We start from the raw sequence: 17,300 nt of genomic DNA, 5'->3' as shown, positions 1-17,300 counted from the left end.
GCGTGCATACGTATGTGTCTCTTCTCTCTGATCCCCTTTCCCTTCAGGGTGGGAGTTTTAATTGCCCTCTCACTAACTTTTAATAAGCGATGTAAGAACACACACACACACACACACTAAGCAGCTCTCGAATCTCTCCCCAAGGCGAGTATTTGACAAACCAGATGACAGCTCTGGGAAAACTGTAACAGCGCTGTGGCGTAACTCTGTAATCCACCAGAGCTGCTCATTTTCTGATTTACACACTCACACACCCAGATGCATACACACATACACACACACACACACACACACACACACACACACACACACACACACACACACACACACACACACACACACACACACACACACACACACACACACACACACCCAGATGAATACACACATACACACACACACATATGTTTGATGTGTTTGATACCGTTCCATGAATTCCATTCCAACCATTACAATGAGCCCATCCTCCTATAGCTCCTCCCACCAGCATCCGCTGACATACACACACACATACACACACACCAGACCTCTCACCCCTGTGGAGAGATTTCTGATCTCATCTCATGTGTGTGTGAATGTGTGTGGGACACTTAGTATTTGTACTTTTACAGTCTAAAGACATCACGTTGCTAACTCTATTCTTCTGTCCTGGTCTGTAAGCTGATAGGGGTTTGTATTGCACAGTACCCCTGCATTCTGAGAGAGTGGCTTCTAATTATCTCCACTGTACATGGTGGATACAGAGATCAATGGAACTACAGTACTCTCCTCATTTAAAAGGGAAGACAGGCCGCTGTTTTGTTTTAGCAACTGGGCGGACTGGGATTTCTGATCTCACCTCAAGTGTGTGTGTGTGCGTGTTGTGTGTTGTGTGTGTTGTGTGTGTGTGTGTACCTCTACCCGACCGAGCAGAGGGCTTGATAAAGAGTGCAGGTCACTGTGGCAGGCAGGGCTGTCCGTGCCACTACCTGTTCAGAATCAATAAAAAGCAGGGGCCCTCAGAGGACCTGTCAGTGCTCCTGCCAACTCAGGGTGAGGTAGAGAGAGTGTTTGTGCGCGTGTGTTTGTGTATGTGTGTCTGCGCGCATGCATGTGTGTGCGTGCGGACATGTTGACTCCCAAGGTTGTGTGTAGTTATGAAGAGGTCAGGACTGTACGTGTGATAGGTAAACACTCTAGTCTCTCTACTAAAGGGCTGCAGGGAGAATACAAAGCACCCAACAGCAGGGGAACTGGATGGTCAATCAGAAAAATAGAGGGAGAGAAATAGAGGCAAAGGACATTTCCAAGACGCAGAGATAACGAGACAAAGGAAGGTCACAGAGAGAAAAGAGAAAAGGGCATGAAAAGAGAGAGAAATGGTTTCATTGTTGTGGCTCAGACGGTTGATAATAGCAGGGTGGGTTGATTGAGTGAATCATCACTGGAGTGTTTGGGAGCGAACGCTGTAATTTAGTTTCGAGTGATTATCATTCACACAAAGACCTGATCTCACTCCTCTGTCTCGCACAAAGAGCAGCCAGACAGACTCACTCTGAAAGGGACATTTTCACAGCCTCTGATGATGAATGAATGCGGTAATTGAAGCTTAATAGAAATTATAGTTTCATATTTCATTTAGATTTCTCCGTTAACTCATGTCAGATGAGGGATCATACAGTAGTCAAATGCTCGTAGAGTTGCATGAATTAGAGGATCTCAGTAGCTCTCAGCAAGCATGTTGTGAACGCGCTGAACTAAAGAGCTGTAGAGGTCAAGGTAACTTTTTTAGGGGACCTGCTGTAGCTTGTGTGTGTGTGTGTGTGTGTGTGTGTGTGTGTGTGTGTGTGTGTGCGTGCGTGCGTGCGTGCGTGCGTGCGTGCGTGCGTGCGTGCGTGCGTGCGGCACAGACTGAGGCTGATGTACTTTAAGCTCCAGTGTATGTCAGACACCTCACACACACTCACACATTCAAAGTGGCACAAACGGAGATTGGTAGCTCCTTTTGCGTAGACTTTGAAATCACTGTGGAGAACTCTTTAGTCTCTCCGTCTTGTAGCCTATGTATGAGTCATGTAGATGTCTTTCTCCAGGGATTCAGTTTTTCTTGGTCACCAAAAACTCTTGGTTCTATTATTATAAATATGATGTATTTCTTAATTCTCAGTAAGTAAGTCCATTTGTCCCACCCAGCTCCATCCTGACCCCCCTCTCTCGTCTCGCTCTCCACCAGGAGAGCTGCTGCTGTCGGGTAAAATCTCTGGCCACACTGTGAACGGAGGCTGGACATCCTGGAGCTCCTGGTCTCAGTGCAGTAGAGACTGCAGCCGAGGGATACGTAGCCGTAAACGGACCTGTACCTCCCCTGAACCACGCCATGGAGGACAGACCTGCCTGGGAGCTGCTCAGGAGTACCAGGAGTGTAATGTCACACCCTGCCCAGGTGAGATATAGAGATACACGCGCGAACATACAGGCAACTGCAAAAATAAAGGCAACACCAACATAGTGTCTTAATAGTGTTGGGCCACCACGAGCCAGAACAGCATCAATGCACCTTGGCATAAATTCTACAAGTGCCTGGAACTCTATTGGAGGGATGCGACACCATTCTTCCATGAGAAATACCATAATTTGGTGTTTTGCTGATGGTTGTGGAAAACGCTGTCTCATGCAATGCTCCAGGATCTCCCATAAGTCTTCAACTGGGTTGAGATCTGGTGACTGATACACACGCACACACACACACACACACACACACACACACACACACACACACACACACACACACACACACACACACACACACACACACATACCCTTAAACAGTAGAACCGCCGGGCATAGACGATCCCCCTTCAAGCTACTATTAGTTCATTACATTCCTAAAGAAAATAATGTACTTTTTACTCCATACATTTTCCCTGTCACCCAAAAGTACATTCGTAATACTTAGCAGGACAGTAAAACGGTCCAATTCACACACTTATCAAGAGAACATTGGTTATTTGAAAATGAAATCATCTAAAAAATAATTTTAAAAGAAGCCATAGAAAGTCGGTTGCAATTTCATTTGAATCCACCAGAAACCATGTTAGAATAAGGGTGTAATGTAACACAATTCTTTCCGAATGCACTGTATATGGGGGTTGGAAATGATGCAGACAATTACATTGATGGAAGCTACAGTCTATCTGCCATATTAAAGCTGATCTTAAAGATAACATCCCTGGTCATCCCTACTGCTTCTGATCTGGCGGACTCACTAAACACTCGTGCTTCGTTTGTAAATGATGTTGGAGTGTTGTAGTGTTGGAGTGCTGGAGTGCTGGAGTGTTGTAGTGTTGGAGTGTTGTAGTGTTGGAGTGTTGGAGTGTTGTAGTGTTGGAGTGTTGTAGTGTTGGAGTGTTGGAGTGCTGGAGTGTTGTAGTGTTGTAGTGTTGTAGTGGTGTAGTGTTGGAGTGTTGGAGTGTTGTAGTGTTGGAGTGTTGTAGTGTTGGAGTGTTGGAGTGGTGTAGTGTTGGAGTGTTGTAGTGTTGGAGTGTTGGAGTGGTGTAGTGTTGGAGTGTTGTAGTGTTGGAGTGTGTTCCTGGCTAGTCGTTAAAAATCGAATCAAATAATAAAAGGGTGCTGTCTTGTTTGCTTACTATAAGGAATTTGATATGATTTATACTTTTATTTAACCAGGCAAGTCAGTTAAGAACAGATTCTTATTTTCATTGACGGCCAAGGAACAGAGGGTTAACTGCCTTGTGCAGGAGCAGAACTCCAGATTTGACCTTGTCAGCTCGAGGATTCGATCTTGCAAGCTTTCGTTTCCTAGTCCAATGCTCTAACCACTTGGCTACCTGCTGCCCCAATACTTAAGGTAAGTTTAGCAATTACATTTACTTGGGATACTAAAATATATTAACCAAATACTTTTAGATTTTTACTCGAGTCGTATTTTACTGGGTGATTTTCACTTTACTTATGCTCAAGTATGACAATTGGGTACTTCCACCACTAATTCTGACTGCAACATTCTAACATTGTAATTAATACATTTCATATATGCGATCACAAAATTAATAATTAGGTTGTGCTCATGGACTTGGGTAATTGTATTTCAAATAACACAATAGCATTTTCATTAGCTTGTTATTGTAGGCTATATGTAAAAAAAATAAACACCAAACACCAATTCAAGTGTTCAATACATTTTATTTGTGGGTTGGGTTTGTTACAACTATGAAACAGAAGGCATGTGTGTTGGAACACATTAACAGCTTCTTGATAAATAGTGAAACTCAGCACATAAGCGATAATGGCATTATAATGAATATAAGCAGTGGGGATTTTAACATGTAAATCTTGGTGGGGCAAACTCGAAAAAACATTCCAAGATGCATGCCAGCAAAGACACTAAACAATACATTCATTGCACTATAACGGCGACAAACAGTGCCCACAATCTGTTAGGGCCGACATAAAGTTGTCCCAATAGCAGAGCTTTCTTTTCAGCACCATGGAGTGAATCCTTACCACCGCTACACCTGGCTATCAGCGAAGCCTTGTCTAGCAGCCAAACAGTTAATTCAGCCTCGTTTACTGCCTTTTTCAAAAACATGGCTGACTGTGGTTTCCTACTGACAATTGAGATGTACAAACTATGGCATAAGGGAACGATGAGCGGATAAGAGGCATTCCGTAATTTCGATTAAAACATGAATGAGTGAGCGACGATGGACGTAGTCGTAGGAATGTACAACGACAGAATACAGAACATGGGCTGCTCTTACAGTATTTTCCCTGTACATCAAGTCAGAACCGTAGGATAAAGGGGGCATATAAGCAGACAATGAAACCTCATAGTATTAGATGACATTTCTCAAAAACAGGTTACCCCAAGCATACTTCTAAAGTTGTGGTAAAATGGCTTAAGGACAACAAAGTCAAGGTATTGGAGTGGCCATCACAAAGCCCTGACCTCAATCCTATAGAAAAATTGTGTGCAGAACTGAAAAAGCGTGTGCAAGCAAGGAGACCTACAAACCTTACTCTGTTACACCAGCTCTGTCAGGAGGAATGGGCCAAAATCCACCCAACGTATTGTGGGAAGCTTGTGGAAGGCTACTCAAAACATTTAACCCAAGTTAAACAATTTAAAGGCAAAGCTACCAAATACTAATTGAGTGTATGTAAACTTCTGACCCACTGGGAATGTGATGAAAGAAATAAAAGCTGAAATAAATCATTCTCTCTACCTTTATTCTGACATTTCACATTTTTAAAATAAAGTGGTGATCCTAACTGATCCTAATAATAATACGTTATGTTGTGTTATTTGTTTTGTATTTTCTGGTGGATTAAACTGAAATTGCAACTAATCACGGCCAACCTAAGAAATATATTTGACAATATAATTCTCCCCTACCCTCTATTGTCCAGCTACCTGCTAAGAGCCATGATGGTGCTATACAATGTAACCATGTGTGTTTGAAAGAGTATTTTCCAGTAAGCAACTATTTGTTTCCCTTCATTAGACAACTTTGTTCCAATATTTCTGTAATTCAGTGATATTTATTCCCATAGTAATTTGTTAGGGATCCATAACTAATTTAACATCGGCATTTTGAAAGAGTATTTGTATCATTATTTTATTAAATAAGTCATAAAGATGCTGATGAAGAAATTCAGTATTGTACAGTATATGCTTTTACATTTGGATAATAAAGCATTTAAAGCGTTTTGAAGATATACGTTTATTAGGCTATTGCAGAACAGCATAATTGTCCGGACGCCCCTTGCTGTGCCTGGTGAGCAGTAGGTCAAGTTCTATTGTCAGAGAGGAATGGAAATGTCAGGGTGAACCGACGACCTGATGAACCCACCAGGTATGTTGACTCTGCCTGTCGGAGGTAGAGCTCCAGAGCTCACAGGTGTACCTGGCATGGATTGTGACTCCATCTCGTTCCTCGCCCTCTTCAACGCGTCATTCTCCGCCTGACTCTCCACCAATGCCACTTGGCTCTGGACCAAAGCATCAGCTGTCGCCCGTATCGCTGCCCTCAGATAATGTTTCTCTTTCTGCTGGTCTGCCTTCAATGACTTGATCTCGGTCTTCAAAGTTTGAATCTGATCCATGTGCACCTTCATCAGATGAGCAGAATGGTACCGCCCTGAGTTCTCATCGATTACAGCGGCCTATGATAGAAACTGTAGATCAATTAAGAATTAAAAGGGACTCCAATACACAAATACTGTGTACAAAACACATTCACGTTTTTGCTACACAATCATTTTTATATTTTTCATTTTTTATTTAACCTTTATTTAATTATCGAATGTATTACATTGTATGCCTACACATTGATAGGCAATATATATACTGTATATATATTAAAGAAAATGCACTGAAACCAAAATACCTTTAGTTTTGGTGATCCTATCAGCTCCGGCTCATTTTCAAGTCCTCTCGTGGTTACGGCCCTAACCCTGGAACGGGTAGCACCATAGAAAGAAGCTGGCTTGATGAAAACAATGTCCCATTTGTCTCACTCTTTGGTCGCAATGTCATTTTTTGCAGGTAGGGGGATGTTCACACCTACAGTAGCTGGGCTATAAAGTGTCTATTGTCCTGCTAATCAGGCTACAAGTGTTTGGAAACCTGTTTTCAAAATGCCCCCAGCTGTCCATCACTACTGTAAATATAAACACAACATCTTGTTTACATATTGTTTACATTCTTTATTGTAACCACAGTGTCAAAAACTATTTGTATCTACCTTTCCAAACACTTTTAGAGTTCGGGATTAATTTGATTAATATTATGGTGTTACTATTCCAAGAATAATGAAAAACCCTCTGGGTTTCCGTTAGGTTGGAATGGAAAATATGTTGCTGTACAATGTGACAGTTGGGAGTGCAGTACTGAGCTCTTTAGCTAAAGAATCCCCATGTCATGCGGGCACGTGGGAGACCGGGGTTCAATTCCCTGACGGTGAGGAAGGAGTAGGCTGTCCTTCTAAATAAGAATTTGTTCTTAACTGACTTGCCTTGTTAAATAAAGGTTACACTAAGAACATAACATTCAGGAAACAGCAGAGGGAACACCCCCCTATCCACATCGATGGAACAGTAGTGGAGAGGGTAGCAAGTTTTAAGTTCCTCGGCATACACATCACAGACAAACTGAATTGGTCCACTCACACGGACAGCGTCGTGAAGAAGGCGCAGCAGCGCCTCTTCAACCTCAGGAGGCTGAAGAAATTTGGCTTGTCACCAAAAGCACTCACAAACTTCTACAGATGCACAATCGAGAGCATCCTGGCGGGCTGTATCACCGCCTGGTATGGCAACTGCACCGCCCTCAACCGTAAGGCTCTCCAGAGGGTAGTGAGGTCTGCACAACGCATCACCGGGGGCAAACTACCTGCCCTCCAGGACACCTACACCACCCGATGTCACAGGAAGGCCATAAAGATCATCAAGGACATCAACCACCCGAGCCACTGCCTGTTCACCCCGCTATCATCCAGAAGGCGAGGTCAGTACAGGTGCATCAAAGCTGGGACCGAGAGACTGAAAAACAGCTTCTATCTCAAGGCCATCAGACTGTTAAACAGCCACCACTAACACTGAGTGGCTGCTGCCAACACACTGACACTGACTCAACTCCAGCCACTTTAATAATGGGAATTGATGGGAAATGATGTAAATATATCACTAGCCACTTTAAACAATGCTACCTTATATAAATGTTACTTACCCTACATTATTCATCTCATATGCATACGTATATACTGTACTCTATATCATCGACGGTATCCTTATGTAATACATGTATCACTAGCCACTTTATACTATACTATGCCACTTTGTTTACATACTCATCTCATTTGTACATACTGTACCCGATACCATCTACTGTATCTTGCCTATGCTGCTCTGTACCATCACTCATTCATATATCCTTATGTACATATTCTTTATCCCCTTACACTGTGTACAAGACAGTAGTTTTGGAATTGTTAGTTAGATTACTTGTTATTACTGCATTGTCGGAACTAGAAGCACAAGCATTTCGCTACACTCGCATTAACATCTGCTAACCATGTGTATGTGACAAATAAAATTTGATTTGATTTGATTTGATTTGATTTGTCTACATCCTAATTGTATAATTGTGGTCTAACCAATACCCAAACAGAGATTCAGTCAAAATAAAAATCTCATTGATTTATCAAGACCAGTCCCCATGCTTGTCTCAGAGCAAAGCAAAATAGTTAGAAACTATTGCTTCTAGACATGGTAGCCCAAATGATGGGCAACTGGGCTTTTTTACAGATGGCCCTAAACATGATGGGATGTTAATTGCTTAATTAACTCAGGAACCACACCTGTGTGGAAGCAACTACTTTTAATATACTTAGTATCCTTCATTTGATCAAGTGTTTCCTTTATTTTGGCAGTTACCTGTACATACACATACACACACACAACTCTGTTTCCACGTGAGACATAGTACACACTTACTCTACAGCCACACACACAACCCTATAATAATATGAATTATTATAATAATAAATTGCATTTGTAGAGTGCTTTTCATTTACACTCAGAGTGAAAACACGAAAGCTTCAGTAATATGACATCCATGAGAAATTAATAAAGAAATAAAGAAATTAGAATAAATATCCTCATAATGAGTATAATGAAGCACAAAACTACACAATAGGAATGTGTTTAAGTCAGGAGGTGTGACGAAGACACAAATTTACAGCTGGAATCAGAGACACAATCCCCACAGCGTGTAAGACTGTAATTACATTTCAAGGCAATTATACCGCTAGCTACGGGGAGCTGTGTGCGTGTGTGCGTGCACATGCACTCTTGCATGCATTAACTTGTGCGTTTGTGTGCGAGCCTCAATCTCTGTTGTGAAAAGCCAAAGAAGACAATGCGTCTGTTCCTCCAGTCTTCTACCTGAGGGGGAACGGAAAGGAAGCAATTGTAATTAAATTAGTGTTCATAGTGACTGTAGAAGGAAATGTGCTATCTAAATGGAAATCCTCCTGCTTAGCTTCTTAATTAAAGAGAACACATGGCATCTCACACACACACACACACACACACACACACACACACACACACACCACACACCAGACACACACACACACACACACACACACACACACACACACACACACCACACACCAGACACACACACACACACACACACACACACACACACACACACACACACACACACACACACACACACACCACACACCAGACACACACACACACACACACACACACACACACACACACACACACCACACACCAGACACACACACACACAAACACACCCCACACACCAGACACAAACACACAACAAGGAGTTTGTTTCAAATCATTATTAATCCGTCTTATTTGAAAGGAGTGCAAAGTTAGCATCTCGCTAACAGCCTGACCGGTGTCTGATAACGCCTTCAACAACAACTATCCATCATAATACTGTATGTGCTGACACAGAACCAAAGCTGTGATTTTAGCTGTTAATTTATTCACTGGAGAAAACCTGTCTGTCTCATCATGAATGAGGCTATGAATGGGGAGCATTGAGTTGCTGACCTACCACATTCTCACTGATGCTCTTTGAGTTGATCGAAGATCCCTCATCCCAGTTACCTTGAGGGTTTAGCTGCTAATGCTACGGTGCCTTCAGAACGTATTCATACCACTTGACTTATTGCACAATTTGATGTGTTACAGCCAGAATTCAAAATGTATTAAATAGATGTCTCATTCATGTACACATAATACCCCATAATGACAAAGTGGAAACATGTTTTTAGGACTTTTGCTAATGTATCTTAAATGAAATGGAGAAATATCTCATTTACATAAGTATTCACACCCCTTAGTCAATATGTTGTCGAAGCACCTTTAGCAGCAATTGTAACTGTGAGTCTTTCTGGGTAAGTCTCTAAGAGCTTTTCACGCCTGGATTACGCTACATTTTCCAATGTATTATTTTCTAAATTCTTCAAGCTCTGTCAAATTGGTTGTTGATCATTGTTAGACAACCATTTTCAGGTGGTCCAATATATTTTTAAGATTTCATTCAAAACTGTAACTCGGGAACATTCACTGTCTTCTTAGTAAGCAACTCCAGTGTAGATTAGGCCTTGTGTTTTAGGTTGTCTGACAGAAAGCAGACTGAATCAGGTTTTCCTCTAGGATTGTGCCTGTGCCTAGCTCCATTCCGTTTATTTTTTATCCTGTAAAACTCCCAAGGCCTTAATGATTACAAGCATACCCATAACATGATGCAGCCACCACTATACTTGAAAATATGGAGAGTGGTACTCAATAATGTGTTGTATTGGATTTGCCTGTATCTTTGTAGTGACTGGGTGTATTGATACACCATCCAAAGTGTAATTAATAACTTCACCATGCTCAATGGGATATTCAATGTCATCTTTTTTTCTTCTTTCCATCTGCCAATAGGTGCCCTTCTTTGCTAGGCATGCCAAAACCTCCCTGGTCTTTGTGGTTGAATCTGTGTTTAAAATTCACTGCTCAACTGAGGGATCTTACAGAGTGTATGTGTGGGGTACAGATATGAGGTAGTCGTTCAAAAATCACGTTGAACTATTATTGCACACTCAGTCCATGCAACTTATGTGACTTGTTAAGCACATTTTTAGTACTGAACCTATTTAGGCTTGCCATAACAAAGGGGTTGACTCATGACAATTGAGCTTTTCTTTCTTAATTAATTTGTACACATTTAGAAAAACATTCCACTTTGACATTATGGGGTATTGTGTTTATGGAAGTGACAAAAAAAATCTAAATTTAATACATTTTAAATGCAGGCTGTAACACAACAAAATGTGGAAAAAAATCAAGGGGTGTGAATACTTTCTGAAGGCACTCTTAGCTTTCCCCTCTGACACTTACTCACCTGGAGTGAACTGCCGGGTTACTTCAGGATAAGCCCTGTGTGTTCCGTGTGGCTCACTTGGTAGAGCATGGCACTTGCAGTGCCAGGACTGAGTCTTCGATTCCCATTTATACACTCACTACTTACTGTAAGTTGTTCTGGTTAAGAATGTCTGCTAAAATGTCAAAAAATGGAATGCTTGATTCAGATTAAGTTGACAGCCCTTAGGAATGTCATTGAGTAGAACCAATTAAAATGTTTAACAAAGGATGGAATGCTGTTTGTAAAGATTTAAAATTCAAATTTACTATAGCTCTAAGCTAGCTAACTAAACATACAGCTATTCTGTGGGCTTGAATTGCAGGAGCAGCAGTCACCCTCCAGTTCTATTGATGTAGACAATGGAGACTTATCAAGTCACCTGAATCGAAGAGATTTCATAGGAATGGTGCAACTTTGCATAGTGTGAATAATAATGAATAGTAATTTAGCTTAAATTAGCCCTCGTCTGGAAGTGTGATAATATTTTTGACGTAGGCCGCGCCTCAAGACATAATCCATCCGCTGGTTAAGCCAGGGCCTTTGAGGGAGAGAGAGAGAGAGAGAGAGAGAGAGATGTCTGAAGTCCATCTGGTTTTGAAACAAATGAATCTTTCCTAGTTTTCTGCAGCGGCTGATGGAGATGAGACTATCCATCATGTGCAGGCAAGAATCGACTGATGTGTCATTTTACCATAGAGAAATTACACAGAGATGACAAAGACCAAGGGAACTTCAATTACCACACAGCCAGTGCCTTACAGGTTGAGCTGTTTAAAACCAATTCTGAAATGGTCCTGAAAAGAGATTTTTCTCCTCAGATGAAGTGAAAGGATTTTGTTCTCAGTCTTTACTGAGAGGCCTTTTTTCGTTTGAGGTTTTGTCCTTCCCTGACATGTCGTCGAGGACGAAGGACAGTTCTAGGACAAAGCAAGAACAGCACAATGAGATTTTGCGTTTGCCCTGACGTCGAGACATTACAGTATTCTTTAAGGTTGTGTTTGTCTGTTTGGTCTCTTGTTTGATTCCTGGTGATGTTTTCTGTTACCATGTTTACACTGGTTTAATTAGCAGAAGGACCTCTCCTCCTTCCTCTGTCTGTCACACCGTGTGTTTGTGTGTGTTAACGTGAATGTGTGTGTGTGTGTGTGTGGTGTGTGGTGTGTGTGTGTGCGTGCGTGCGTGTGTGTTAACATGTTTACGTGTTTGTGTGTTTGGATCTAGTTCAGATGTGACAGCTAGCAGGTTTTGTTTCATCCAGCTGCTCCAAGTCCTTCTTGTTTTTCCTCCCTTCGTGTGATGCCAAGCACTAGACGTCACACACACAGGAACACACTTACACACACATGGGCACACACACACACTCATACACTGTACAGTACACACATGGACTCTAATTCTCAACAACTTAATAACAAGTACTTGCCTCAACACCTCCCTCCCGCTATCTCCTCCTGTGTAGTGGACGGTAGCTGGTCGTGCTGGTCTGGCTGGTCTAAGTGTTCAGTGACGTGTGGAGGGGGACACTATATGAGGACGCGCACCTGCAACAACCCCCCACCAGCCTACGGAGGAGATATCTGTCTGGGACTGCACACTGAAGAGGCTCTCTGTAACACACAATCATGTCCAGGTACACACACACATACACACACGTAGGCATGCACACACACACACAATCACATAGAACATCAGTTTTCTCTTTGACTCTTGGCATGTGTATTCAGCAGCCCAGTAATCTGATGTGGTTATGTTTTGTCTCCAGAGAGTTGGTCTAACTGGTCTGAATGGTCCCAGTGTGACAGTGCTGGCTCCCAGCTGCGTGTCCGTCACTGTGACATCCTGTTCCCTACTGGAAACCAGTGTTCAGGAAACCACACCGAGACCAGGGCCTGCCCACCTGACTCCAACTTTATACCAGGTAATACACACATACGTACTGATAAACACACACACATACAAACACACACACGCACACATTTATGCATGCACACACACACACACACACATTCACACACATTCACACAAATACACGCACACACACACATGCATAGACCAGATAGTATTTATGTGTATCCAGACAGGGGTCTCCCTTATTGACAGTGTGTAATGTGAGACACACCAGAACATTGATTTCTACTACACCACTGGATAATTAGACCTCTTTCTCTCTCTCTGAGTTCTGAGGCTCAGTCAAACACACCCATTGATGTCTTCAACAATGATGTGTTCTACATAGTATCAATGGACACAATGCTACTCGAGCTACCAGAGCCGAATAGATTTTATACCGCAGAATGCTTTAGACTAACTAACACTTAGCAACCAATAAAACATTATTATTTCTTCAAAACTGCTCCAGTGATATGACAGTAGCCTATGCTAGGTGATAAGTGTGAGTACACTCTTAGAAAAAAGGTTTCCAAAAGAGTTCTACCTGGAACCAAAAAGGTTTCTATCTGGAACCAAAAAGGGTTCTCTTATGGGGGCAGCCAAAGAACCCTTTTTGGTTCCAGATAGAAACCTTTTTGGTTCCAGGTAGAACTATTTTGGGTTCCATGTAGAACCCTTTACACAGAGGAACCCCAAATAGTTCTACCTCGAACTCAAAAGGGACTCTACCTGGAACAAAAAAAAAGTTTCTTTGAATGGTTCTCATATGGGGACAGCTGATGAACCCTTTTAGGTTCTAGATAGCATCTTTTTTTTCTAAGAGTGTACACTTTATCTTTCTGAAACACCAGTTTGTCTTTAGTTCCTTATCACTCATCTGTTTTAATGGGAATGCCACTCGATTAAGGGTCGTTAGTAGGGTTGTGTACTTCATTTCCCGTAATGAGGCCAGATACACTAATTATCATACAGTACTTATCATAAAACTCTTCAGGTGTCTAGTGATGGGCTTTATCATCCTCTGGTTCATTCTCAATATAATGTTCAAAGACCTCAACATTATCTATACAGTTTTGTCAAGGGAACAAGTGTGTTCTTCTGTTCAGCATCTCTTTTAATTTTCTCTTTTACAGAAGTCTCCATTGCTCGTTCAAGTCAGGAGGAGAGAAGATGCGGAGGTATGACTGTGTATGGGTTTAATGTAGTATTTAATGTAGTGTGATAGTGTGATAATGTAGTGTGATAATGTAGTGTGATAGTGTAATAATGTAGTGTGATATTTAATGTAGTATGAAAGTGTGATAATGTAGTCTGGTAATGCGATGATGTAGTGTGATAATGTAGTGTGCTAGTGTAATGTAGTGTGACATTTAATGTAGTACGAAAGTATGATAATGTAGTGTGGCAGTGTGATAATGTAGTGTGATTATGTAGTGTGTTTGCGTGATAATGTAGTGTGGCAGTGTAATAATGTTGTGTGATAGTGTGGTAGTGTGATAATGTGGTGTGCTAGTGTTTTAATGTAGTTTGATATTTGATGTAGTGTGAAGGTGTGATAATATAGTGTGCTATTTGTTGGTATCAATAATGAATTCATCCACACTTATTAACGTGACATCAATCACTGCGCAGTCAACTTATTTTGACCATTGAAAACATTTTTCTCTCTCTTTTTCCCTTCTCCAGATTTCAACCTGTTCCATATGATTGCTGTAGGCCTGAGTAGTTCTATCATGGGTTGTTTGGTCACTTTACTAGTGTACACCTACTGCCAGCGCTACCAGCAGCAGTCTCACGATGCTACGGTCATCCACCCCATCTCAGCAGCACCACTCAACACCTCCATCACCAACCACATCAACAAACTGGACAAATATGACTCGGTGGAGGCCATTAAGGTTTGTATACTATCACACTCTGTGGCCTTCTAGAACATTCCAGGCTCACCTATACCTCTGGGCTGGTCTATAGTACTGTAGCTTTTTGTACTTGTGTGTGTGTGGTCCTGCGTCTACTCTGTGTGACTGCACTGTTCTGTGTCTATAGCCATATATAGCCATACACTGCTTTCTCATAAGTTACTAACAACATACATCACAATATACATAATGTAAGTTACTTATATGCAGTGAATAGGTTCCAGGTCTTCATTCTAAAATAGATGTTTAAAATCAGTGGATCATCCTGGTTTAACTCAATAATAAATCAATAATATTAGTTAGTTATATTATCTCTGAGATTACTCTTGACACAAGGCTTGGTTTTGGAAAGACTTAGTTTAGAATTCTATGAAGTCAGGGGGCTAAGCAGTTGAGACACTATTTCATGTGAGTTAGCATATCGCGTGGACAGAGAGCTAGCTTTCAGAAGAGTATTCATCTCCTCTAAATGACTGAACAGACACGCCATCTAAAGTGAATGGAGTCTCTGACGCAGATCTAGAATGCAGTTTCCATAGCAGAATAAAGATTTGAAAAGTATCCATCTATCATGTAATTAGTGTCTGGTGTGTGAGCATAATCTACTTTGCAGTTACGGATAGAGGATAATATGAATATGGACAATGCTCGTTTGGCTAAGTGAAAAACTCTAAAAGAGCCATTTAAAAAAAAATCAAAGCGTATTATTCCTCAGTCTTTACTCTTGTTTTAATGGCTGGGTTGTACAGCTGAATATACATATTCTAAAAGTGAGAAGAGTGATTCTGTCATTTCATTTTGTATTGTGGGAGAAAGAAGAACACCTGGCACTATAATTCCTAAAGCTTCGTTCTTGGTTTGATTAAAATAATATTGTTATCATTCAGGTGAGCTCGGAAAGATTTTGCTCTAGAGCGCTGTTGAGACAAAGGCAGTGAGTATAGCTGAAAGAATGCCATTTTTGATGATTCAGTGGTGTGTCCTTTCTTATGGAGGGCATAGAATGACCATGTAGTCCCCTGCACCTACAGTAGCACAGACCACCTGTCTTCCTCAATGGGTACAGTAGAACTTAGTCGTCCATTGTGGCTCCAGTGAGGATGACTGTTGCCCGTTCCTCTGCTCCCTCAGCCCGATGTGTCCGTACTCTTGACCCTGGACGAACCCGGCATGCGTCAGCCTCTGTCTGCTAACATGGCCGTGTCCATGCGTGGCCTGGAGATTTTCTACTAACTTTCTACTGACCTCTGACCTCTACAACATCCCGCCTCTTGACTCTCCTCCTAGCCTATCAGCAACCTCCTTCCTCTTCCTCCCCACCGCGCCCCCACTTCCTGTGGCGCTTCTGTGTGCGGCAGGTTGGGGTAGACTAAGTTTCTCTCTCATTGCTCGGAAATCCCATTATTTCATATTCATCCCATAGGGCAAGAGGAAGGCAACTGCGGTCTTCAAGAGCCGTAATGTCTGCTGGTTTTCTCTTCTCTCTTTGGCACTTAATCAGTTAGTCAGTAGCTTTTAGGGATAGGTCATCCCTCTTCTATCACTCTTCACTTTGGTCAGGTTCTTAATTGATCAATTGGTTGATTGATCAGAGAGTGCACTCGCCTGGTCTCTCAGGTCTCGATCAGAAGGAAATGATGAAAACAAGCAGACATTGAGGCTCCTGAGGACCAGATTTGCCTTCCACCCCGCCATAGGACTACCCATAGACTTGTGAGAAGGCAGTGTATTTTCCACTCATCTCTTTCCGTTCTAAAACGTCCACCATGTTCTGACTCTTCTCATTTGCATGTGTTTGTTTTTCCCTTTTCTGTCTTTCTCTGTCTTATTAGCTCTGTTTGGCTTTCTAATGATGGGTTACCATGGAGAAAAGGGAACTCGTAACTCATTCTGTTTTCTCCGTAGCTGTCCTCTTTCTTTTTTATGCCACCCCACTGTTCAACAGATTTTGTTTACTCCACTAAAAACACTCCCTAATCACTCTTTAGCCAATTAAGCACAGTTAAGGAAGAAAGGCAGAGTAGACGAAGTCTGAGAACAGCTGGTTAATGGTTGAGGGCAGCCATGGGGCCACTGGCAGAGATACAAGAAATGACTGTTTCAGACAGATTTCGACTTTTGAGAATGTATATTTTGTTCCATTTTAGACATGGAAATTGACTTTAGACTCAACCAATAACACATGATTCGATCTTTAAGTTATGTTTGTCGCCTCTGTGTGCAAGCCATTTAAATGTGATCGAGACAGAATAATAGTATGTGTGTTTGTGCTCAGCACTCACAACCCTATCAGGTGATATACGGATCCATCAATCAAGAACAAACGCAGCATCATCAAGTGCTGAATTATGTCGCCTCCAGGGGCTTTCAGAATGCACTTAGCCAAGACAATAAGACAGAGGGGCGCACGCACATCAATTTAGCAAACTGCTGAGGTTGTACTGAGCGTATGGGTGCTTAACTCACATAAATGTATGGTATCTCCATAGAACCACAGAGAAGGGTACTACAGAGATACCCTGTGGCCCTTA

The 17,300-nt window shown here is 41.8% G+C and overlaps 1 protein-coding gene and 1 long non-coding RNA gene across 4 annotated transcripts in view; one reads left to right on the top strand and one right to left on the bottom strand.

Moving 5' to 3' along the window:
• Positions 1–17,300, bottom strand: part of LOC149979522 (uncharacterized) — a 375,171-nt gene that overhangs the window by 342,182 nt on the left and 15,689 nt on the right. The window lies entirely within an intron of this gene.
• The window catches only part of sema5a (sema domain, seven thrombospondin repeats (type 1 and type 1-like), transmembrane domain (TM) and short cytoplasmic domain, (semaphorin) 5A), a 191,793-nt gene that overhangs the window by 168,180 nt on the left and 6,313 nt on the right, over positions 1–17,300 (top strand). For both annotated transcript variants that reach the window (XM_036935136.2, XM_021620458.3), the window contains 5 exons: positions 2,213–2,422; positions 12,420–12,590; positions 12,723–12,878; positions 13,984–14,028; positions 14,537–14,748. In XM_036935136.2, coding sequence (XP_036791031.2) covers positions 2,213–2,422; positions 12,420–12,590; positions 12,723–12,878; positions 13,984–14,028; positions 14,537–14,748 — 794 coding nt within the window. The remainder of the gene's footprint in view (positions 1–2,212; positions 2,423–12,419; positions 12,591–12,722; positions 12,879–13,983; positions 14,029–14,536; positions 14,749–17,300) is intronic.

The sequence above is a fragment of the Oncorhynchus mykiss genome, chromosome 11 (assembly GCF_057628025.1).
Source record: "Oncorhynchus mykiss isolate SJ-2025 chromosome 11, ASM5762802v1, whole genome shotgun sequence".
In the NCBI taxonomy this organism is placed as follows: domain Eukaryota; kingdom Metazoa; phylum Chordata; class Actinopteri; order Salmoniformes; family Salmonidae; genus Oncorhynchus; species Oncorhynchus mykiss.
The sequence above is the reverse complement of the archived record's forward strand: the minus strand, read 5'-3'. Positions and strand labels throughout refer to the sequence as shown.